Source organism: Etheostoma spectabile, chromosome 7 (assembly GCF_008692095.1).
Source record: "Etheostoma spectabile isolate EspeVRDwgs_2016 chromosome 7, UIUC_Espe_1.0, whole genome shotgun sequence".
Taxonomy (NCBI): Eukaryota; Metazoa; Chordata; class Actinopteri; order Perciformes; family Percidae; genus Etheostoma; species Etheostoma spectabile.
The window spans coordinates 29,017,844-29,040,836 of NC_045739.1; the positions used below are offsets into that span (position 1 = coordinate 29,017,844).

The 22,993-nt window shown below is 40.2% G+C and overlaps 3 protein-coding genes across 3 annotated transcripts; 1 reads left to right on the plus strand and 2 right to left on the minus strand.

The window, feature by feature from the left end:
• Nucleotides 1-320: 320 nt before the first annotated feature.
• snpha (syntaphilin a) lies at nucleotides 321-5,256 on the plus strand. The gene is made up of 5 exons (XM_032520059.1): nucleotides 321-466; nucleotides 2,561-2,671; nucleotides 2,794-2,925; nucleotides 3,023-3,172; nucleotides 3,299-5,256. Exons 2-5 carry the CDS (start codon nucleotides 2,628-2,630, stop codon nucleotides 4,533-4,535), a joined length of 1,563 nt encoding a protein of 520 aa, XP_032375950.1. The 5' UTR covers nucleotides 321-466; nucleotides 2,561-2,627; the 3' UTR covers nucleotides 4,536-5,256.
• Nucleotides 5,257-6,413: 1,157 nt separating this feature from the next.
• fkbp1aa (FKBP prolyl isomerase 1Aa) lies at nucleotides 6,414-9,166 on the minus strand. Its single transcript, XM_032520118.1, has 5 exons — nucleotides 8,952-9,166; nucleotides 8,803-8,850; nucleotides 8,132-8,244; nucleotides 7,504-7,678; nucleotides 6,414-7,317 (listed from the first exon to the last, which is right to left on the minus strand). Exons 1-4 carry the CDS (start codon nucleotides 8,986-8,988, stop codon nucleotides 7,547-7,549), a joined length of 330 nt encoding a protein of 109 aa, XP_032376009.1. The 5' UTR covers nucleotides 8,989-9,166; the 3' UTR covers nucleotides 6,414-7,317; nucleotides 7,504-7,546.
• Nucleotides 9,167-10,107: 941 nt separating this feature from the next.
• Nucleotides 10,108-20,892, minus strand: mfsd2al2 (major facilitator superfamily domain containing 2a-like 2). The gene is made up of 14 exons (XM_032521464.1): nucleotides 20,770-20,892; nucleotides 19,931-20,052; nucleotides 18,481-18,605; nucleotides 18,262-18,394; nucleotides 16,605-16,683; nucleotides 15,556-15,704; nucleotides 15,019-15,109; nucleotides 14,216-14,337; nucleotides 13,953-14,036; nucleotides 13,716-13,799; nucleotides 13,507-13,619; nucleotides 13,111-13,254; nucleotides 12,840-13,016; nucleotides 10,108-11,122 (listed from the first exon to the last, which is right to left on the minus strand). Exons 1-14 carry the CDS (start codon nucleotides 20,867-20,869, stop codon nucleotides 10,747-10,749), a joined length of 1,899 nt encoding a protein of 632 aa, XP_032377355.1. The 5' UTR covers nucleotides 20,870-20,892; the 3' UTR covers nucleotides 10,108-10,746.
• Between the last annotated feature and the right edge of the window lie 2,101 nt (nucleotides 20,893-22,993).

Consider the following 22,993-nt stretch of genomic DNA (forward strand, 5'->3'; position numbering starts at 1 on the left):
TCATTGTGGATTGTAATAAAATAAATGCATAAATGGATTTGGTATTAATGTAGCTTATTTCTATTTGAAAGGGACAAACTTGGCTGTCTGTGTGGCTTGCCTTAGTCAGCGCCACATTCATCCATCATCTGAAGTGTTGTACATGGTGTAGCAGTCCAGCTGGATACTTATCACCCTGCCCTCCTGTCACTGGTTCAAATGGATGGGCTTCCTCTGTCAGACGTTATTATCCCAGCGGTCAGCAATCACTAATGTGCGCTCCGCCAAAAACAAATTAAATTTGCCGACCCCTACTGTCCTTTTAAAAACACCGACAGCAGAGATATTCCCATTTTACTCCGGGCTTATGGCAGCGGTGGGCTCCCCCGATCAGCACAGATTTTCCCCCTTTCCCCGGGACTCTTCAGCGACCATCAAGTCCGGCGGGAACCGGGGGGTTTTGATGCGAACTTCCACCGCCCAACTGGTGGGTTTTTTATATATCCCTTTTCAAAATCGCTGTTGGGGGGCTTTGTTTTTAGATTTTTAAATTTGTCCCCGTTAAGTAGGGTAACGTTGTAGAACAGCTGGGGCGTTTTCTCGCTGTTTTTTATGGAAGCGCGTTTTTTTTAGGAAAGAAATGCCCGGGGTTAGATTCGTTTTGGGATTTCTTTTTGTGGTCGGTTCGCACGGGGGGGGGGGGGGGGAAAACAGCACAGTGGCCCGCGTTTTCAAGCACTGCTCAAAAAGGGAATTAAGAAAAACAAAACTTTGGGGTTTAATCCTATGATAAATAAAAACCCCCTAACATTTCCCCCCTCGGTTGTCTCCGAAAATTCGGGTATCAACACCCCATCTCCCCATCTAAATGCGCTTTTTACAGTTTCCCGGGCCACCCGTTGATGCTCCCCAGAAAAACACCACCCTTACGTAAGTGATTTCGTATTTTCCCAATACCCTTTGCCACTTGGGGCGCGACCCAAGAGGGAGGTTGATTCCTTTTCGTTGTCCTAGAATTTAAATAAGGACAAAAAAATTAAAAGGGGTCTTTTCGGTTTAATTTTAGGGGAAAAAGTATGTTACGCAGCCACTGCAAAGATGGACCAACAGGGTAGGTATATTTCAGACCTAGGTCTGCAGGTTCTGCATAGAGCTGCATTTGGACGGGACTTTTTAAGAAAGCGAAACATTTTGCCTCTTTTTTTTTTTTTGTTTAAAATAGAAGTGGCTTTTCCTTAAGGAGTGGGAAAACCCCTGAAAGGGCAGAAAAAAAATATTTTTTTTACCTTTTGGGGCATGCCCGGGGGTCTTTTGGGAAGTTTGAGGGGGTTTTTAAAAAACGACAGTAAACCCCGGGGGGTATTTCACAGGGGGAAACCCTATTTACCCAAAGGCCCGATTCCATGATTGAAACAAATATATATATAAATAAAAACTAAAGGTTTAGTTTTTGCGTATGGTACCCGGATTCAAATGTGGGGATTTGAACGTTTTGACCATTTATTTTTAATTTAAAAATTGAACAAACGAACCAATGCAGTGGGTTTTAAGAAAAAAAAGAAATTCTTCGAAAAAAAGGGTCATTTAACCCGAAAGATTTTTAAAAACTTTGTAAAAAAGCCTAAAAAATGTGAAAATAGACAAACTTCACCCTTTTCTCTTTTTCGTAAAATTTTTGAACCCCCGTTGTAATGTAATCAGTTTTGCTAAAATCCTTTTTTACAAAACTTGCTTGTGTTTTGTTTTTTTTTCCAAATTTTTTGAGCTTTTAGAGTTTGGGACTTAAACAAAAAGGTTAAAAAACTTTTACATTTTTTGATTATAATAATATGCCCCCACCCCCGCCTATTGACAAAAAGTTATCTGTGCCATTTGACAGCATGAAGCGGTGGATTTTAAATTTTTTATGTTTCCCCGCGCGAGGACAAGCTAGGGAGAGGAGCGCCTGCTTGGACTCACTGGGCTCATTTTGTCAGCACGAAAGACGGTTTTATTGCTGTGCTGGCCCCATATTTTTAATTCGGGGTTGGGGTTAGCATTGGCACTGCGTCCGTGATAGTGAAGCCCTAAAGGCCACACCGTACCCCCAAGTTGAAGGACGGTGGGGGGGGGGGGGGGATAAAACGTTTGCTTTGAAAAAAGGCTTTAAATCTCAGATTTTAAGTCACCCCTTTTTATTTTTAAGTAGAATGCTGTAAGTACATTCCCAAACCTTTTTTACCGCAAAAAAATTTAAAACTAAGTTTTCGGAAATCCCTTACTGTAAAAAAAAAAAAAAAAATCACAATATAGCCACTATAGTACTTTGAATAGTAAGTACTGTATTTTTACTTTTTATCTTATGTTGTGTTTAACTGTTTTGTATTTTATAGTGAATACATCAAATTGTAAATGGAAGTATGGTATCTTTACTGTAGAAAGAATTTACAGTAACTTGCTGGCCAACCTGTTTCCAGTGAGTAACTGTAAAGTTTACATTCAATTTGTTACAGTGTGGGATACATTTTCCTTCAGTTTTGTGATTTAGATCATTATTGTTAGCTGATTTGCCTCTAATGTGTTTTTGTAACCTACGCTCCAGCTGTGAGGGCTCCTAGCGTCCCTATCTAGAGACAGCAGTGGAAAGATTGGAGGTCCCTTGCACATCAATGTCTCTCACTCCGAGTCGAAAGCCCTCCTCAGGTCAGCGCAGGTACCGTTACGTCCTCCTCGCACACCCGTAGTTTCAGAATAATGCAAATATCATGAAAAGACATTTTTGGGGATTTTGTGACGTCTCACTGGGTTGTAAATAATTGTATCTCTACCTTGAAGGCGCTCGGTGTGCGCTGGTGGCGGCAGCGTGCGATGTTCCCACAGTGATACATCCAGTGTCCACACCTATCCCGGGCGGGTTAAGGCAGGAGAGGGCAGCCCCACAGCTCGGACGCATCCTAGTACACCCAGGTAAGATATTAATCAGAAATATGTTCATATGCCTCCAGGGCCATGTTCAACAGCACTTTGATTTACACAATACCTTTCCATACGTGTGTTGATTCAGGCGTCAGGCAAAGCACACAGCATGCAGTGACAACCATGGGATTAGGCCCCCGACCCCAGAGCAGTACCTTACCCCTCTGCAACAGAAGGAGGTGTGTATACGACATCTGCGAGCCAGACTTAGGGACAATGTGGAAAGATTACAACACAGGTGGGTGCTTTTTCTCCCTCGTTATCTTATGAAGGGTGCTGTTCAGGAGGGGAAAAAAACATGTTGCTTTGTTTCTGTTAAAGACAAAAAAACTCTGCTGTTCACTTATCGTTGGTCCTTTATCAGAGACTGTGAAATTGATGAGTTGAGGAGCCAACTGTACAGAATGCAGGAAGACTGGATAGAGGAGGAGTGTCACCGTGTGGAGGCCCAGTTAGCCCTGAAGGAGGCTCGCAAGGAGATCCAGCACCTTCAGGAGGTGGTTGAGACAGCCAGGTCCAACCTGAATGTCCGTGAACAAGACCCCCATGACACCCACAAGCCATACTCAGGGTTGCATGGCGCTCGGCCAGGGGGGAAGTCTCGCTCCTGCGGCTGTTCCCCGGCCAGCACTTTGAGTCGCAGCACCACCCACACCCGACTGAGCAGCGAGGCTCTGCATTTGGAGCGCAGCTCAAATGCTCCCGAGTCGAGCAGAGAGCCTCGCCCAGCAGGACAAACCCACCTGCTCCTGGAGGCGGCCCTCCTATCGGAGCAGCTGCCCCCACAACCCCGCAGCCGAGGCCCCCCAACTGTGCCACGCTCTTCCACCTACGAAAGGCTGTGCAGTGGGGGAGCGGTGTTGCCGATCTCACACTCCTGCCACAGTCTCAGTAGCAGCTGCAAGTGCAGTGGCCACACCTACCCCACCCATCATCACTTGTTCCTGCATTTACCTCAGGAGGAGGCCCCAGTAACAGCTGCAACTGCCCCTGCTACCAAGCCTATCCCTACTCCTCCTGCAGCAGAGAAGAAGCCAGAGGTGCGCTCCCAGGCCTGCAGCCCCACCATGACCTGGCTGTGTGAGGAAAGCAGCGTCCAAGAGCTGAGTACCATTTCTTTAGCCACAGCAGACATCGCCCCTTCAGAACCACATCGCTTTCCATTGTTTTTACCTGCTGAGCATCCCTACAGCGTAGAGCCACTAGCCCCCGACGGACCAGAGGAGGTAACAAAGACGCCAGCAGAGCCCCACAGCTGCCAACCCCACCCTACAGCTCCAGTCCCAGAGAGGCAGGACGCTGTAGTAGTGGAGATAGACGAAGACCACGAGGATGAAACTGAAGGTACAAGTGAAGATGGGTACTCCCCTCAGCTCTGCCACTGGAGCCGGTACTTCCTCGTAGACCTGTTGGCGTTGGCGATGCCAGTGGTGCCGACCATGGCGTGGCTGTGTCGAGGAGGGCCACGGGACGTCATGCCGGTGTATCACATTGGTTCGCTGTTGAGAGGGTGCTGTGCTGTGGCCCTTCACTCACTTCGCCGCCGGGGTGCAGGCAGAGGACGCAGGCCTATCAGCATGAATGGAACCACACCGATCTAGGACTTTCTGCTCTCTCTGACATTAAGGTTACAACTCCCAACCTCGGCAGGCACAGCCACAGAAATGCTGACTTCATTACAGTTTGGTTATGCCGTGGGTTGGACATCTCCTCTTTTAAGATTTCTAGGTTTTACATAATGCCCTTGTGATTTTGTGTTCATGCCTTGCCTTAGAAAACAAAGGATTAGTTGTCCATTATTCCATTGCTGAAATACACTTACTGCTACTGCCTGCAGTTTAAGTGGTTGTCTCTTTATTGGAATTTGCATGTAACCCACAGTTTGGTTGGGTTCTCTTGCTTGAATTAAACCCCCCCTACCAGGATTTAGATGAAATCCTCTGGGCAAAGATAATCACTTAATGTTATGAAAAGAAGCAGATGAGAATCGTCTCAAGTTGAATGTTCCTCTACTTTTATCATCACAAAAAAATGGTTAAAAGGGAAAGGGAGAGTCACATTAATTAAATATAAAATGAATATGTTCCGCAAAATCAGAAAAAGAAATTACAGTCAGCACGTCTGCCTTGTTCTGAAGTAGTTAATAGATTTAAAGAGCACAGGATTTTAAAGGGAGCAAAGGTTTTTTTCCACACATGAAAAATTACTGCAGTTGAAAGCTGCTGGGACTTTTACCTTTTGAAAAGCTGTGCATTAAAATTAGTTCTCAGGTGAAAACGGGGGGTTTTTGTTTTTTTCCCAATAAAAAAAACGTGAGATTTTAAAAAATGACGACCTTATTTTTTTTTTCTTCATAATTTTTCTTTGGTTTTAAATCATTAACTCCCGGTCAAAATTTTGGGGTCATTTTAAAAATTTCCCCCCACTCCATTTAGATAATCCCGCTGATCTGAGTGGGGGGGCTACTTTAATGCAAAATCTGTTCCCTCTCACAAACCTTTATCAATGACCAAGGCTCATCCTGTTTCTAATCTGAATTTTATTTTAAAAAAATACAGAAAAAATTCAGAAGCATTTAATTATTAAACCCCTTTATTGAACTGCGCCCTGGTTTTTAAAAAAACAACCCTGATCTCAGCTGGGGTCTTTTATTGGGTGCAATGGAATTTTTAGTGAGCCCAACTTTTAACCTTTTATTTATCAAAGACCTAAAGTAAAGCCCAGAGGCGGTTTTGAGCAGGGCATTCAAAGCCCGGCTTTCCTGCTCCCTCCCGAAATCATCATCTGGTATGTAACAGTTTTCTATTTTAATAAAAATTTTTAGGAGTAAGATTGTGATCCACACGCGAAAGAAGGCTGGATGAGCTTATTTTCCCGACTTCATGAAAAAATTTGTTTTTTACAGGATTTTTCTAATTTTAAAACATCTTTGCCCCCAAATAAAGAACTTTGCTCAGGGGGGGTTTTTTTTTCCCCCTGATTGCATTTCTACTAACAGTGTGTTTTGTGATGAAACTAATTGCAATGGGGCTGTAACATATGTAAAGTGTGCGGGTTACTGATTTTCCCTTTTAGGGAAAAAAAAAAAAAAAGGGAAAAAGGGAGAATTTTTAGCTTTTAGGGAAAATTTCCCATAATTTTTTCTATTGGTTTTTAAACAAAATAAGCTTGAGGGAGAAGAAAGCTGTCAATTCAAATTCTGTTTTTAAATTTTTTTAAACTTTTTTTCCCGTGAAACTTCTTACGTTCAAATTTTCTCAAGTCACTTATCCTTCTCCAGGAAATAACCTACCAAAGGGAATGAAGGGCATTACGTACAAAACTCCCAAAAACGTAAAATGCAAAAAAACCCCTGGGTTTATTTTCCCTTTTTCCTGGGAAAATAAAATAGGCTTCAATCCGTTTGCTTTTATTAGTGTGTACTGTAATCAAAGTTTAAACAGTGAGATACAATCACCCAAAGAAAAGGAAAATAGCTGTTTGTGTTAAAATTACTCTTTTAATGTGTTTAGAGTAAGGAACAGACCTTTTACAACATCCACAGCTTGGTACACACAACTCCTTCAAACAAAGATAATCACAAAGCCCAAGATGTGCCCACAAATCTTAGTGGGGGAGCTTACCATGCAAGTTTAGAAATATTTTAACCAATTTCTTTTCCCCCCACAAGACCTTTTGCTTAGGCAAAAAAAAATATGAAAAACATTTATCCCCAGATGTGTTACAAGCAGTCAACAAGACAAAAGATGTCAAAGCTTGAATGCTTCAGCAATAGTCATTTTACGCTTATAAATAAGAATTGATGCTGCAGTATAGACAAAGAAAATCCTACATCTGCAGAGACCTGTAGGCTGTTCATGGCAATAATGTGCTTGATTCATGAATCCCTGGTTACAATGTATTCTAACTTTTAATTTAACCCAATAACAAGTATCACAAAAGGTAATTCATAGAAATATCATTGTGTCAAACTATTTATTGTTATTCAAGACATTGCATTACCCGCAATCAATACAATTGTAGTGTAAAGGCCACAGAGCCACAGGAATGAGATTCAGTTAATACGTATGACACTTATCTAAAACCTGGCCGTGATGGTAGACACAATTTGAAATTTTTTAAGTCAAATAAAAATACATCACCGTAAAAATACATAGCAGAATATGACAAAATACATGGGATGGCCTATGAGTTATTACTGTATGGAACCTAAAGTATAGTATGGAGGATAACGTTTTAAAGCAAGTGACAAAACACAATTTGTATGTAAATGGAAAAAGGAGAGGGAACTCGTGTAGATATACACATAGGTCCTATGCAGGGATCAAGAGCAGGAATCATCTGTTAACATTTTCCCTCCATGTTCCCAAGATAGGAGTCAACCTACAGCGAAAAGAAAATGGGTTAGGGCAGTGGTTGAAAATGAGGGGGAAAGGAGATTACAGGATATGGAGACGAAAGCTTGTTACGTGCATAACATTTAATCTGTGAACATCACTCGAAAGTGCAAAGGCTGAATGTACAGGCATACTATTGGTAATATTTACTAATTATTTAAACAATTCTTACCCTGAAAATTTGAGTGGAATTAGACAAAGTGAGTGCACAAGTTTCAGGCTTCCAGACTGATCAGCTCCACGTCGAAGGTGAGCGTGGCGTTTGGTGGGATGATCCCTGGGTGCCCTTTGCTGCCGTAGGCAAAGTCGGGTGAGCAAATCAGGTTTGCCCGCTGACCTACACTCATCTGGTAACACGGGAGAGGTACATGAAGAGTTAATTTTGCAAAAACAGATACAAGCCTGCCATTCCTGAAATGAATACACCAACACCAGTTTGATAGATAGTCCCTCGTTGAGTGCACAGTAATACATATATTTATATCATGATTTATGTTATATATCAACACAATCAACACCAGTTTGATTGATATTCACTGAATTGGATATTTAAAAAAGAAACATGATTTCGGAAAAAAAATTTAAAAAACTGATTTTGAATGTGCAAAATATTGTACAAGGTATGTGCAAAAGTTCACGTAGAGAATATGTGCAACATTGCTTTTGTCATTAAATTAAGTAGTAGCCTACACACAGCAATTACCCTGTTCACATGAGTATATGACAAAGCGTATATTATGTCACAGATATATACTGTATGTCAAGCTATTGAGAAAAAAGATAGAAAACAAGCTCCTCACCTGGGCTACTCCTTCTTCCCAACCACGAATAACCTCCTGGTGTCCAATCTTGAATTTAAACGGCTTTCCTCGGGACCTCGAAGAATCAAACACTTTCCCATCTGCCAGTGTGCCTGATAAAAACCATAAACAGCTTTTATCACTCGATAATCAGCTCGGGTTGCTCATAAGTCCCACTGTAGTCTCATAACGGTAACTGAGAGCCCAGAGCTAGCCTTAGCCGACTAGCATCATAGGGCCAGGTTAGCTTACGTTAGGGGGCTGACAGCAGCTGATGTACCGTTAGCTCGACTGGTGTTTCGTCTTTCTAAAGCCACGAATAATAACAAAACAAGTCCATTGAAATTATTTTTTCAGCAAGAGAATGTCCGCCTTTAGCTGCACCTTAGCTAGCTAATATTAACCCAACCGACACAAACAAGCAATTTGTTAAACATGGTCTCGGGTGTTAGCTACAATGCTAGCCAGCATAATCATCCAAATGCAACCAGTTGACATTAGTTAGCTGGAACGAATTGTTTCTACTTGGTCCCCCGACAACGGGCTTTCACGCCGCTAACAGCTCGCGTTAGCGGGCGGCATGTAACATTAACGTTACCTATAAAATAAATAACGTCCAGATATTTCAGCTCCATCAGTAGCATCGGCTCTAGTCCAGCCTCCACACTCACCGACATAATGCACCACGACGCGCTGCCCCTTCTTCGGAAATGTCCGTCCTGAAAATAAAAGAAAATAAGAGAAAACGTGTGTAATAATATATCGCACCCTCTGTGAATATATCAGTATTACGCCGTTACACAAGGTCGATTGTTCCCACCATCGCCCGGAGTTATGGTCTCAATTTCTACTCCCATGTTGGCTCTTCGATGCCTTCCTCTTGACCAGTGACCACCCTACAACGCGAGCGGAAGCAGGGCGCAGGGCGCAGGGGCGGCCTGTTCACGAACGACCGGGTGGGCATCATGGATGTCTAAAAAAAAACATGAGCAGAGATGGGGAAACACACCAATTCTATTAAAATTTGAGCCGTTGTTATCTACATATAAATAAATAAATATATATATCAAATATATATATATATAATGTATAATATATACATATATATATGTATATAATATATATATATACAATGTATATAAATATATATATATATGTATATAAATATATATACATATATATACATATATACACATATATGTATATATATATATATATATATATATATATATAATATATATATAAGAATCCTATCCTATTTGTAAGCTATACTTAAGCTTGACATTGCAACAAAAATCTAACTAAACAAATTAATTGATGACTTGTGTTTTAGGGGCTTCTGAGGGCCACCTAGCCTAGAAATCCAGACCCAAATCCAAAAACATTAAGGTAATGAAAGTCGCCCATCTTGAATTGGATAACACTATGACCAATCACAACAACAGAGCCCCATGCGCTTAGCTACCAGCGGAGCTAACTGGTAGATTAAACTGACGTCATGGTTTAGCTCACCTCTGGCCCCGCCTATATCAGATACATCTATGTGATTGGTGCAGCTCGGCTACAAGGGCATAGTTAATGAGCAGCAGTACTCGATGCCAGAGTAACTCGTTGAGCAAATTCAAATTGTCCTCTCGCGTGAACTCTGGATTTCCAAGATAGGGGTCACCACCAGAATTTGAAGATTGGCTGCAAAGCATGGGTCTGTAATTACGGGCCCACTGTTGCTTGAATTCATTTTTGCACATGTTTATGACCTACGACTAAATTGCTTAATCATTCCACCATGTTTTGCAATTTGATAAATGATGCAGGAACAAACTGTATGATCAACCAATGTAGAAAGGGTTTTCATGGATGTTGTCTGAAGGTAGAGCCTCTAATGTACTGTATCATGTCTATGCTGTATGCATTGGGTATTGTTTGGGACAGCTGATGACAGCTAATAAAAAAAAGTACCAATGAATAACTACTGACAAAAGTTATTTATTCAAACAGCTGCAGAAATGTCGCAGAGGAGTGTGATTTTAAAAATAGAACATTTACAAGCATGGTGTTCAAAGTACAACTTTCAAGCATGCGTTTGAAACTTTGACTACAAGCATTGGCTATTTAAAATGAAGAAGCTAACTTTCAAAAAGTCACAAATCATAGGGACAGCAAAAGCGTCCTCTCTAAAATAAACAGTATTTTAGACAACATTGTAAAAAAACAAAAACAAATACAAATCAAAATCAAGAGGAACAATTGAAAGAGAAAGACTGTCAAGACATATGTGATGTCCAAGCATCCATGAAAATTATTGACAGGACCTTTTATGACAGCAAGCATACAGTCAAAATCAGTATTTTCTTCACCATATTCACTTAATACAAATCCAGTGTTCCACTGCATGTCACTTTTTAAAGAAATAGTTCAACATTTTGGGAAACTAAGCATTTGATGGAAAGATGTCCGTACACTCAATATAAAGCTAGAGGAAGCAGGCAGTTAGCTTAGCTTAGCATCAACACTGGCAGCAGAAGGACACAGCTAGCTAACTGACTGCAGCTTCATATTTGAAGAAAGTAAAGCATTTCTCCCAAGATGTCAAACTATCGCTTTAAGGTATCCGGCTATACCCATGACATTTTGGATCTCCCATGTGACCCGCGAGGGGAAGGCCCAGGATCATTCTCAGAAAAAAATCCGCCCGGTTCATCATCTCCTGAGTGCTGTTGGGAGCTGAGTCTCTGTTCATGACACTGAGGATTTACATTTGACGGGACGACTGATTTCGGCCCGCTGTATTCTCCAGACGGGCTCTTTGATTCATCGACTGAGCATGTTTCATCGTGAATGTAACAACCTGGTGAGGAAGCGGACTTGTACAATGTGTTGGTCTTTGTGTAAGGATGGGAAGTTGATGTCGCACCAGCATTGGACCGCTGCAGAACTCTTGGCTGCTCTGCGTTTTCTCTTGGCTCTGATGAGGAGGATGATGTTTCTGGGCTGGATGAAGAATTAAAAGAAAAAAGAAAAAAATATACCATAATGTCTTCAAGTCCAAACTTGCATTCATGAATTTATTTTAGCTGACAGTAATCTGATAAATTAGGTGCTGTTTTTGAAAATTGTGCTATGATAATATATTATTATAAGGATTATGTGCTGCAAGGGGGTTTTCAGAGAGACATGAGATATATGAATTTTAATGGGATCTCTATTATTAATCATGAAAAAGTCAAAACATTCTTGTGCAAAATTACAAAAATAGCTTGTTACTTAATCAGACTGGCTGCAGGCTATTTCTGAGGTTTTCAGCTGCTTTAGGCATATTTTTGGACTTTGGACAGAGCAAAGCTTGAGAGTTTCTGATCTTTATGCTAAGCTAAGCTAACCGGCTGGCTGCAGCTTGAGTTAGCATGCAGATGTGAGAGCAGCAGTAATCCTCTCATCTAACTCTCAGCTAATAAGTAAAAGTGCACATTACCTCAAACTACTACTATATCTTTAATAACCCATTGACTTGTAGCACAGTAGCAATGCTAACATGTGCAAACAAAAGAATGATTCAAAGTGAAGTTAAACCGGCGAGAACGGATTGTTTTAGCCACTTGGGAACAGCAGCAACAGGTTGAACACTGACACATGCCTTTAAAGTTGATATGGTGTACTTGTTGGAAAACAGTTGCTTATTTACATATTCAGCAATTATGGAGCAACATTATATTTCATTTAGAGCAGGGGTCTTCAATGGTTTTCAAGCCAAGGACCCCTTAACTGAAAGAGAGACGGAGCACGGACCCCCTACTACATATATCGTAAAAAATTAAAATGCATATTAAACTGGGCCTACAATAACTTAAGGGCGGCCTAAAGCCTGTATAGATACCTTTAGATAGAGATACCTGCCTAATACTTGTTGGCAGGATTTTATAATTCATGTTTTAATGTAAAACATACATGTGGCACAATGAATCCTTAGGATTAACTGTATCTGTGGATCTTAGTGACTATGTTACGTATGGGCCATTAAGCCTATCGTCAGTGAGGTTAAATTTCACACTTTTAAAAAATGAAGAATAATTTGGGTACCCCCTTGTGTCCACCTGATGAATGTAAGTCAGACATTTTGTTTCTTTAAGCTCTATTTTTGGTCTCAACCAACCCCTAAAGGATCTATCTGTTTTGTCTCTAAATGCTCCTCTTTGTTCATTAGCTAGTCTCTAACTGTGCCAGTCTGAAGTTGGGTGCTGAGTAAGTAGTGTACAGCGGGGTTTCACAGTTGTTTGCTGAAAACAGCTGAATGCTAGAAAAGAAAACGACACAACGGGAGCAGTGAGAGAGACCCAAAACAGTAAATTCACTATAAAGCTATGGAAAACTGAGAGGAACTGAAGATTCGGGTGATCAAATTGCCACATTGTTTTCGCATTATCATTTGATCTGTTGTCATTCAAATTTGAAATCCTTTTTAAAGAAGACATATCTATCCGGTTATAGGGTGGTGGAGGGGGAAATGGGTGGGAATATATGTGTTTTTGTTCTGTTTTTTAAGCAAAAAAAATGTCAAACCCTGCTACCCTTTGTTATTCCCAAATACAGCCTGTGATAATTTATGAGGTTTGAGTAATAAACATATTTTGAAGAAAAAAGAAAAAAGAAAAAAAGATGACATATCAGGCATCATCTTTTGAGAGGATAATTCACCCAAACAGCCACTTACTGGTCTGTGGTCAGCTGTTCCTGGATCTGAAAACATCGCCTCTCGTTAATCGGATAGGAGCGAAAAAAGACCATTCCTATCAGCAGAAGTGCGATGGGAACTGGTGAGAACAGCACAGTCAGCGCCGTCGCCACTCCGTCGCCATGGTTACATGCACCCGGTCTGTAGCCCACAAACCTGCAGACGAGGAGAAAACTAAATGTGACCGATGAACAGATGTACGCACACATCCCACACACACACACAGTGAGCGAACAGCAGATTGACTCACTGTAATATCATGGTTGAGATGCCAACAGACACGCCCCCCGCCAGCTTACTGCAGAAGGCGTAACAGGAGAATAACAGGGGCTCCAGGTCTTTGCAGGAGGGATGTCTCGCAGCGAAGTCGTCCACCACATCTGGGAGCATAGACCTGTACCAGACACAGAACAAGTGGACATATCTCATATTGAAAGCCACATGTCAATTTAGATGGGGTGAACTGACCAGTCAACAAAACAGATCAATTGCCAGTTGATGTATCACTGGCCAGGGTCAGGGAGAGGGAGAGGCGATGGATGTGGATGATTCATGTGCAACACATTCAGTTCTGATACTGATTAGATCTGACAGGCGGTCTTGGAAAGGTTTGAGAACTGTGTGTCCTCGCTGAGAGCTGACTCACCAGGGTAGCAAGAATATGGTCGCCAGGCTGAATCCCATCAGAACGCACATAATCATGAAGACTGGGAGGTTACTGGGAACACAGGCAATTATTATCACTGCTGGGATGAAGAGCTGAGAGAGACATAAACATGCATCAGAGGTAAGAAGGAGAATGAAGGTGTGGGAAATGACTCTTATCATTCAGATCATCATATTATTATATCTTACTGATAGGCCGAAGAACGCTGTGGCCTTTTTTCCTATCCTTAAAAGAACCATTTGCCACAGAGGGACCGCTACTAAGGCAGACACCTGTGGAAATATTAAGATCATTTCATTTTAAATTCCAAATGTGTCTTGCCTTTTAACCATTCTCATCACAGAATCCTTAGAAGGCTGTTGAAATATTGCATGTATCATCGACTCGGTGGGCAGAGTGTGTGATTGTGGAGAGTTGCAGTTTACCAGTAAAACCAGTAGAAGGTGCTGGAACTGGGCTCCCAGCCCAGCTGCATGGCTGCAGAAGAGTGCAAAATTACCCAAGGACAGCTGAGATGAAAGAGATATGGGACAAAAAGTGAGAATGAATTATACTTTGATAACCCTTGAAGGCATGCATGACTTTTAAAAGCACAAAACCAACTTTTAAAGACATAAAAAAGATGATTTTACAAGGATTATTAGCTTAAGGTTTATAGGAATGCAACACAGCCACCATGAAACTGTACCTGAAATGCAAGTACACTAAAGACAAAGCCAAGCACCAGTCGCTGGTAGGGAACGTGACGTATGAGCATCTTCAGGGAGGTGAAGTAGGGCGGCCGTACTTTGTCATCAGAGCAGAGAGGGGCTGAAAATAAAGTAAAAACCAGAAATAATATGTGTACAATGCACACAGCATGCTGTCATTTTCTTCATATTGTGATGGAACACAGTCAGTAGTTAACCCTAGTATTGTCCTCGGGTCAAATTTGACCTGTTCTCAAAACTAGAGAAATATGGGGGTTTCTTTTCAACCAAATTACCCAAAATGTTAAGTACAATTACAAATATTTACTCACTACTTTCACTGAATTTTGGGTATTCAATTCTATATCATTTGAAAAAATTGAAATGGATTTAAAGCCTGTCTAAACTTTGAGATACATGTCTGTGATTATCCCTCAACCCACAACATTAGTCAAAGTAATTCATAATTTCAAAATTAGGTATAATATCCTATAAATGAAATGTATTGACCATGTATTCCAAAAATAAGTGTAAAACTAGTGGTAACAAGTTGGTGTTAGGGATATTAGCACTGAAAACGTTGTCAAACGTGCATTAAAAAGGGATAAAAATGTCAGAAAATGTGTCAACAATATTTTTTTTATAAAAACAGTAAAAAGGAAGAAAAGAAAAGTGTTTATTTTGACCCAGAAGGACCTCAAGTGCATGGCCAACCTGGAAGACAACACATGGGTTAAACAATAAAAATAATGTTTTATACATTATTTGAGCACTGACCACTGGCTCCTTCTGGATAACTCACCCCGCTGCTCCTTCACCCCCAGGAAGAGAACCAGGCTGCAGAGGAAAAACAAGGCACCCATGACCAGAGCGGAGGTCAGGAAGGCTTTTTTCTGGAGGGGGGGGGTTAGACACAGTAAACAGGTGAAGACGAATAAAGCACGATATTATATGAGAGCGGCATCTTCTTATTTTAATCTTTGCAAGAAACTGCGTAATTCCAATCTATTTCTTAGCGTGACATAATTCCCCTTCATTACTCACCTAATGTTAGTTTAAAGTGAACGGTAATGGTTTGTTATTGCGAATACAAACAGGGTTTTCTAACACCATAAAATCTGATCTACTCCTCCTCAACACTGAGAGAACACACACACGCGCACACACACGCAAATGCACAACAAAGCCTATGTTGGACTAAAAACAGTAAATTACAGGGTAACCAGATACCCCTGGGACTCTGTGAGGACAATGCCAAAGCAAAGCAGCTGGGCAGCTTAAGAAACGGGAGTGTTGTCTCAGCCAGAGTGACCACTTTTCATTTTCACATAACGTCTACCGTTTCTTGTAGCGGCACAGTATGAGCTGTTGTTTCCGTAGCTTGGTCCAGATGTTGACAGACCTCTTGTTTTTCCGTGTTGTACACAGCTACAACTCGACCCTGCATCAGAGAAGCCAACAGCATGGCCATCAGCTTCACACTCACTCCTGCCCAAAAAAGACAGAGAAGGAGAGAAGAAGTGCAGCAGCGGAAGAAGTAGTCAGAGTCAGATCAGTTAGATTAGATGAGATTAGACTTTATTCATCCCACGACGGGGACATTTTGTTGTCACAGCAGCGGCATTTTTTCAATAAAAGCAAAAAACCCAAACACACAAACAAGTAAGCAAACAAGAAATACAGGCAAACAATACACAATGATAATATGGTAGACTGAGTAAGCAAAATGGCGTCAAATAAAGGTATTATAAAGTGCAGTTGCCATAATACAAGAAACAATATTGCAGTGTAAGTGACGTTAAAATTAAATTGAATGTGTAATTAGAGTGATGAAGTAAGAGTCAGTAGCATAATTGAAATTATGTTAACCTGTGACCGTAAATATTGAAAAGTAAGTACTTGTAATAAAACACCATAAATACCGATATTAAAGATAAACAGAAAGTGTGTGGTGTGGATGGGAGAAAAAACAGGAACAAAAACTACGACATTATCAGGTAGTGCAGGTGTTGTAGAGTTACTTAAAAGAAAAGAAGTAATACCACACTGAAAATACTCCACCGCAAGTAACTCTAGCATTCAAAACCGTACCCAAGTAAAAGTACGTGTCTATAAAAATTGACTTAAAGTATTAAAGTAAATACTTTAAATACTGTTGGGTAGTATCTACAATGCATCACATTCTAATTAGGTAGTACTGGAAGGGAAGGAGATGAAAATTGTGATCTGTAGAGGAGTAAAAAAAACAATATTTGCCTCTAGTGGAGTAAAAGTAAAAGGTAAATACAATAAACAGAACTTAAGTAAATGCACGTAGTTCCGACAGTGAAGACGCGTGATGATGAATCAGAGGGAATAACCTGGGAATAAGCGTGTTTGGACTCTTACTGTAGGCCGTGGCCGAGTCTCGGTCTCCGGGACCTCCTCCCAGGGACATGCTGAGTGACAGGTAGGGGACGTTGTAGCACTGTTAACGGAAGACACAGCACAGGACAGTGGGAAAAGATGGTGGACAGATGATTTAGAAATGGGTTTTAGCAGTGTTGAAAGAAGAACTCAGAACCTTCGTTTAACTAAGAGTACCAATACAACAATGGGAAAAAAAAACTCCATTCCAAATTAAAGTATCACAAGTAATACTCTATATGTCACTAATAGATTAATACTGACGCATCAGCATGTAAGCAGAGTTTTACTGATTTTACCCACTTCTTAATCATCTATCCACCATCTAGTTTGAACTACTTTATGTACAGTTTAGGCCAGTGGTTCCCAACAAATGGGTCGGGCCCCTCCAAAGGGTCACTTTATAAATCTGAAGGGTTCTGAGATGATTCATAAGGGAGGGAAGATAAAAAACAAAGTTGAAATTCACAAATATGTGTTCATTGTTTGGGCTTTTCTCTAATCTTTGAGTTTTGTGTGAAATAGTTAAACAGTGACAGAAATGATGTGAGAAGTTCAGAGGGGAAATCCTTCCTTGGTGAAACTGCTAACATCTCTTTCAAGAAACTAAAAACTGCAGCTGTCAGATGAAGATGTAGTGAGTTTTCCCTCCTGATGTCCTCGGGTCAAATTTGACTCATTTTCAAAAAGAAAACTCCACCTTGTCAAAAGAATAGTGTGGATGGTTTTGTAAAATAAATGATCAGTTCATTACTTTCATTGACTTTGGGCGTTTTAGTTTTTTTAGTTTTAATTTCATAGCATTTTGAAGAAGAACAGTGAAAAAATGTCCAAAAGAAAGATTTTAAAAAAGTAGGGAAAAAAGAACAAAAAAGAGCAAAAAAAAACAACAACAACTTTGGAAAAAGTGACAACAACTTTGGAAAAAGTGACATTAAATTTGGGTGTTTTAGTTTTATTTTTTTTTGTTTTCATTTCATAGCATTTTGAAGAGGAACAGTGAAAAAATGTCAAAAACAAGATTTTTAAAAAGTAGGGAAAAACCCCCAAAAGAGCAAAAAACAACGACAAATTTTTTTGGAAAAAGTGACAAAAAACTTGGGAAAAATGACAGAAATCTTTGAAAAAATTGAAAAAAAACTGGCAAAAGTGACAACAACTTTGGAAAAAGTGACAAAAAACTTTGGAAAACGTGACATTAAATTTGGGTGTTTTAGTTTTAGCTTTTTTTTGTTTTAATTTCATAGCATTTTGAAGAAGAACAGTGAAAAAATGTCAAAAAAAAAGATTTTTTAAAAATAGGGAAAAAACCCCAAAAGAGCAAAAAACAACGACAAAAAACTTTGGAAAAAGTGACAAAAAACTTTGAAAAAAAAGAAGAAAAAAAAAACTGGCAAAAGTGACAACAACTTTGGAAAAAGTGACAAAAACGTAGGGGAAATTTTGACCCAGAATAAGTAAAAGTTGCAGGTCGACAGGAAGACAACACACGGGTTAAAAGTACAATTTTACCTTCTAAAAATGTAGGTAGTGTAATGCAGAAGTAAAATAGTGTATACAATGGAAGTATTTGAGGAAAGTACAAGTACTTAGTGTCTTTCCACCACATAACAGACAGGGTAAAGGAGTGTGAACTTACACTCATGAGGGTCTCAAACAGGCAGGCAGCTGAGAGGACCCACAGCACACGGAGACCCTGAGACGTCCGTCCTTCTGGCACCGACCACAGCAGCAGATAGGACAGGATCCCAAATGGAGCCGAGACAATCATCCTGGGGGACAAATGTAGTCGGCTCTGTCAAATACAGCGCCAGAGGATGCATCGGAGCTTAATTCAACATGAAGTGTGTAAACCAACCATGGAGTGAGTTTGCCGATGGGGGTCCAGGGACTGCAGCTCACCAGATAACCAACCAGAGGGTCAGTCACAGCGTCCCAGGCCCGACTCACAAACAGAATCACGGAGACATAGGAGGCCTCCATCTGTGAAACGGCGAGAGACTGTTATTGTGAAGCACAGAGGACGGTATAGTTAACACCAGGGCTGTAGTCCAAGACCACCTTGGTTGAGTCCAAGACCAGGACTAGTCGAGTCCAAGACAAGACCAAATCCTAAAAGGTTTGAGTCCAAGACAAGGCCGAGTCCAAAAAGGTTTGAGTCAAAGACATGGCAGAGTCCAAAAAGGTTCGAGTCAAAGACAAGGCCGAGTCCAAAGAGGTTTGGGTCCAAGACAAGACCGAGTCCAAAAAGGTTTGAGTCCAAGTCAAGGCCGAGTCCAAAGAGGTTTGAGTCCAAGACAAGATCGAGTCCAAACAGGTTTGAGTCCAAGACAAGACCAAGTCCAAAAAGGTTTGAGTCCAAGTCAAGGCCGAGTCCAAAGAGGTTTGAGTCAAAGACAAGATCGAGTCTGAAAAGGTTTGGGTCCAAGACAAGACCGAGTCCAAAAAGGTTTGAGTCCAAGTCAAGGTTGAGTCCAAAGAGGTTCGAGTCAAAGACAAGACCGAGTCTAAAGAGGTTTGGGTCCAAGACAAGACCGAGTCCAAAAAGGTTTGAGTCCAAGACAAGACCGAGTCCAAAAAGGTTTGAGTCCAAGTCAAGGCCGAGTCCAAAGAGGTTTGAGTCCAAGACAAGACCGAGTCCAAAAAGGTTTGAGTCCGAGTCAAGACCGAGTCCAGGTCAGAAGAAAAGGTCTTATGCGTGACAGTATCAAGACAATCATTTTGGGTTTCACTGTCCCTCCAATATTATCATCAACATAACAAAGACACCTGGACTCGGTCGAGACCAAAAGCCGTATTGGACGAGACCAGTGGCTGAGACCGAGACAAGTCCGAGTCCAAATACTATCGAGTCCGAGACTAGTCCGAGACCATAGAAAAACGGTCTTGAGTCCGGACTAGAGTCCAAGAATTGACTCGAGCTCTACAGCCCTGGTCAACTTGAAGAGCTTCATATATATATATATATATATATATATATATATATATATATATATATATATATATATATATATATATATATAATATTCTACCTTCACCTCACAGTAACAATCAGTGCTCTGTTACAAGTCTTATGCCCTGTCTTTGGTTGTCTGTCCTGTCCCTTGTCTGTCTTACATGCCCTACTTTAAGTAGTAATTGCACTTTGTGTATAAATCTATAATGTGTGTCCATTAAATGTCATTTAATTGTCATTTTTACATAATGTCGTTTTTATATATTGTTTTTACATATTTTACATGGTAACACCACTTGATCCATGGTGAAATGTGTCGTTTCACTGTGTACAGTGTGTGAAATGAACGTACCTGCACAACATCGAGAAGAAAAAGCTGCAGGGAAACATTGATAGCCGCTGTGGTAATCTGATACGGGACGTCTCCCACAGCGTAACACACCTTCCTGGCCAGAGGAATCCCCCCCCCGACCCCTGTGAAGAACAGAGAGAGGAACAGACAGGAAGGTGGAGGGAAACATTGATGGTGTCTATTAAAACATCTGTTCACATTTAGCTGATTTTCCTCAGTTGGTTTGATGCCCTTCACCCGGCTATCTCGGTGAAAGCATGGGTTGCAGAAAATTAAAAAAAATCAGCTTTTAAATGAGATTTAAATGAGAAATCCATTTCTTTGGTTTTGGCTTATTTATGGAGCAAATGTGAAGCAGTAAACTGACTAAATATGTATTCATTTCTATTATTAGTTTTGTGTTTCTCCACTCAATGACTGCAGGTTTGAACACATGATGATGATTTTAGACACCAGTATGCGGTTTTGACAATTGAATGATGAATTTTAATAGGACATAATCTCTTGGAGCATGCCTTGTCTGTTTTCCAAATGGAAACAATAGAAAAAGGTTAGTTTTTGCTTTGCTTACCCTCAAAATTGCACTTTTGATTAAAACATTGCATCAAAGCAATAAGTAATACTAATAATACTAATGCTGCTAGAATTGAATTGAAAAAAAAAAACACATCGTGTGTATTCCAAATTTGAGTGAGAAATACACAATATAATAAGTTTAAATGACATTTTACAAGTGACTACGCAAATAATCTACTTTGAAAAGATGAATATTTCCCGGTTTTGTTCTGAATATGAATGCAAAAGCAGGAAAATGAATGAGACAAATTTTAAAAACTCACCCTCTGCTGAGCTGCATGAGTCTCTCTCTGCACTCTGCTTTAATAACTGACTCCTTAAAGTCTGCACTTGATTGGTTAAATTCTCAAGACGACTCGTCATTTGAAGTCAGTCAGAATAATGCCACATGCCGGTTGCGTGCATTAGATCACAATAGCTCTCTCCACACACACACACACACACACACACATATACACACACACACACACACACACACCACACCACACACACACACACACACACAGAATGGGATTGTAGTCCCACCTGTTTGACTCTGAACTCTGGTTGGTTGAACGGCGCTGTGTCCCGCCCACCTGCTAACAAGAAGAACGGACTGGCTCAACAACAAAGATTATCATGTGGCCTTGATTTTACAGTTTTTGTTAAAAGATTTTAAGAAAGTTTGGCTGCAGGTCACTCTGTTTTCATTCAATCCAGATATGAACTCTAAAGATACAGTGGTGCTCAAAAGTTTACATACACATGCTTAAGTTGACTAAAAAGAGGAATAAAAAATCATGTTTTGGAAATTTATTTTAATACCTAAATTAAAAAATGAGGTAAAATCCAACCTTTAAGGACACCAATTTTCTTTGTGAATGAATAACGTATTGTAATAAATAAATGTTCTTATTAAAACAGGGTCATAAGTATACATACCCCTATGTTAAATTCCCATAGAGGCAGGCAATTTTTATTAGTAATAAGGCCAGTTATTTCTGGATTCAGGATATATGCATCTGAAAGTTCCCTTGGCCTTTGAATTAAACACGGCCATCCTCACATATCTTAACCAAATGACTAGAGACAGTAGAGAATACTTTCTTAAGACATGATCTCTCTCAATGCAAATCAAGGTATTAGTCTAACTGAAATAAAACCTGCTATCTCTAAGCATGGTGAATGAGATGTATGATGTGGGGCTATTTTAATTCTAAAGGCCAAGGACTTACAGGATGCATAAATCCTGATCCAGAAAAACGCCTTAATAATAAAAATCTGCCTGCCTACTATGGGCAATACATAGCGATATACTATACCCGTATTTAATAAGACATTTTTATTTAAATACGTTTCATTCACACAGAACAGTGGTGTCCTTAAAGGTTGGATTTTACCTCAATTTTAATTAGGTATTAAAATAATTTCAACAGTTTTTTATCTTTTTAGTCACTGAAGCTGTGTTATGTAAACTTTGAGCACACTGTAAATTAAGATTAAAAGACTTCCTACTGGTTGTACAGTACATGCAGCTATGTAGATACACACATAACCCTCCTTGATGTTCATGAATGCAACAATTTGAATATCTTTCTAAGAATTTGACAAAAGGCAAAAATTCAACAAAAAGCTATTTGAATTTAATATTTTTTTCCTCTATAGCAGTTCCTACTGTTGTTCTCCTGAGAATTGGGAAAAGGCCACAGGCTCGTTGAACTATCTGTAACAATTCCCAGATGGGACCGCTCTGACCTGTTTTGGAACAGCACTGAAACGTTCCTCCGTCAAATGAATGCTGTCCATCCTGCTCTTCCTCTCCCTCACAACACCATGATCCGGAAAATGAGGAAGGGTTTTGGAGAATTTTCACTTTCATATGAACTTGGAATATTCAGCTATAATTTCACAAAAACAAATTAGAGTTTGACTTTGTGTTCCAATCCCTCTGAGAACAAATGTAAGACTGTGCCTTAAATAGAGATATTAGACATTTTAGCACGTAGTATCTGCATTAATGGCCAATAAATGAATATTTAAAATACATAAACCTTGTTATGAGTGTTGGCGTTGCATAGTTTGTCCACCAGAGGGCACTCTACAATGTCCCTGTTGGCAACACTCCTCATTATGACCTCATAAGGGGCAAGATTCCAGATCAGCCCATCTGAGCTTTCATTTTCTCAAAGGTAGAGCAGGATACCCGGGGTTCTGTTTACACCTATCTCCATTTCTAGCCACGGGGGGGGGGGGGGGGGGGCAATAGGCAGGCTGGGGGTACTCATATTAATGTTAAAAAAACTAAAAGTGAAATTTTCATGCCATGGGTACTTTAAGTTTGCATTATTATGAATTTCATTTATCAGAACTTTAATATACAGTGGCTTGCATAAGTTAAAAGAAATAAAAAATACGTACAGAAATAAAAAAAAACATCTTTGGAAATTGATCTTAATGCCTTAAACAGTTTAGTAAAATCCAACCTTTAGGGAAACCAATTTTCTTTAT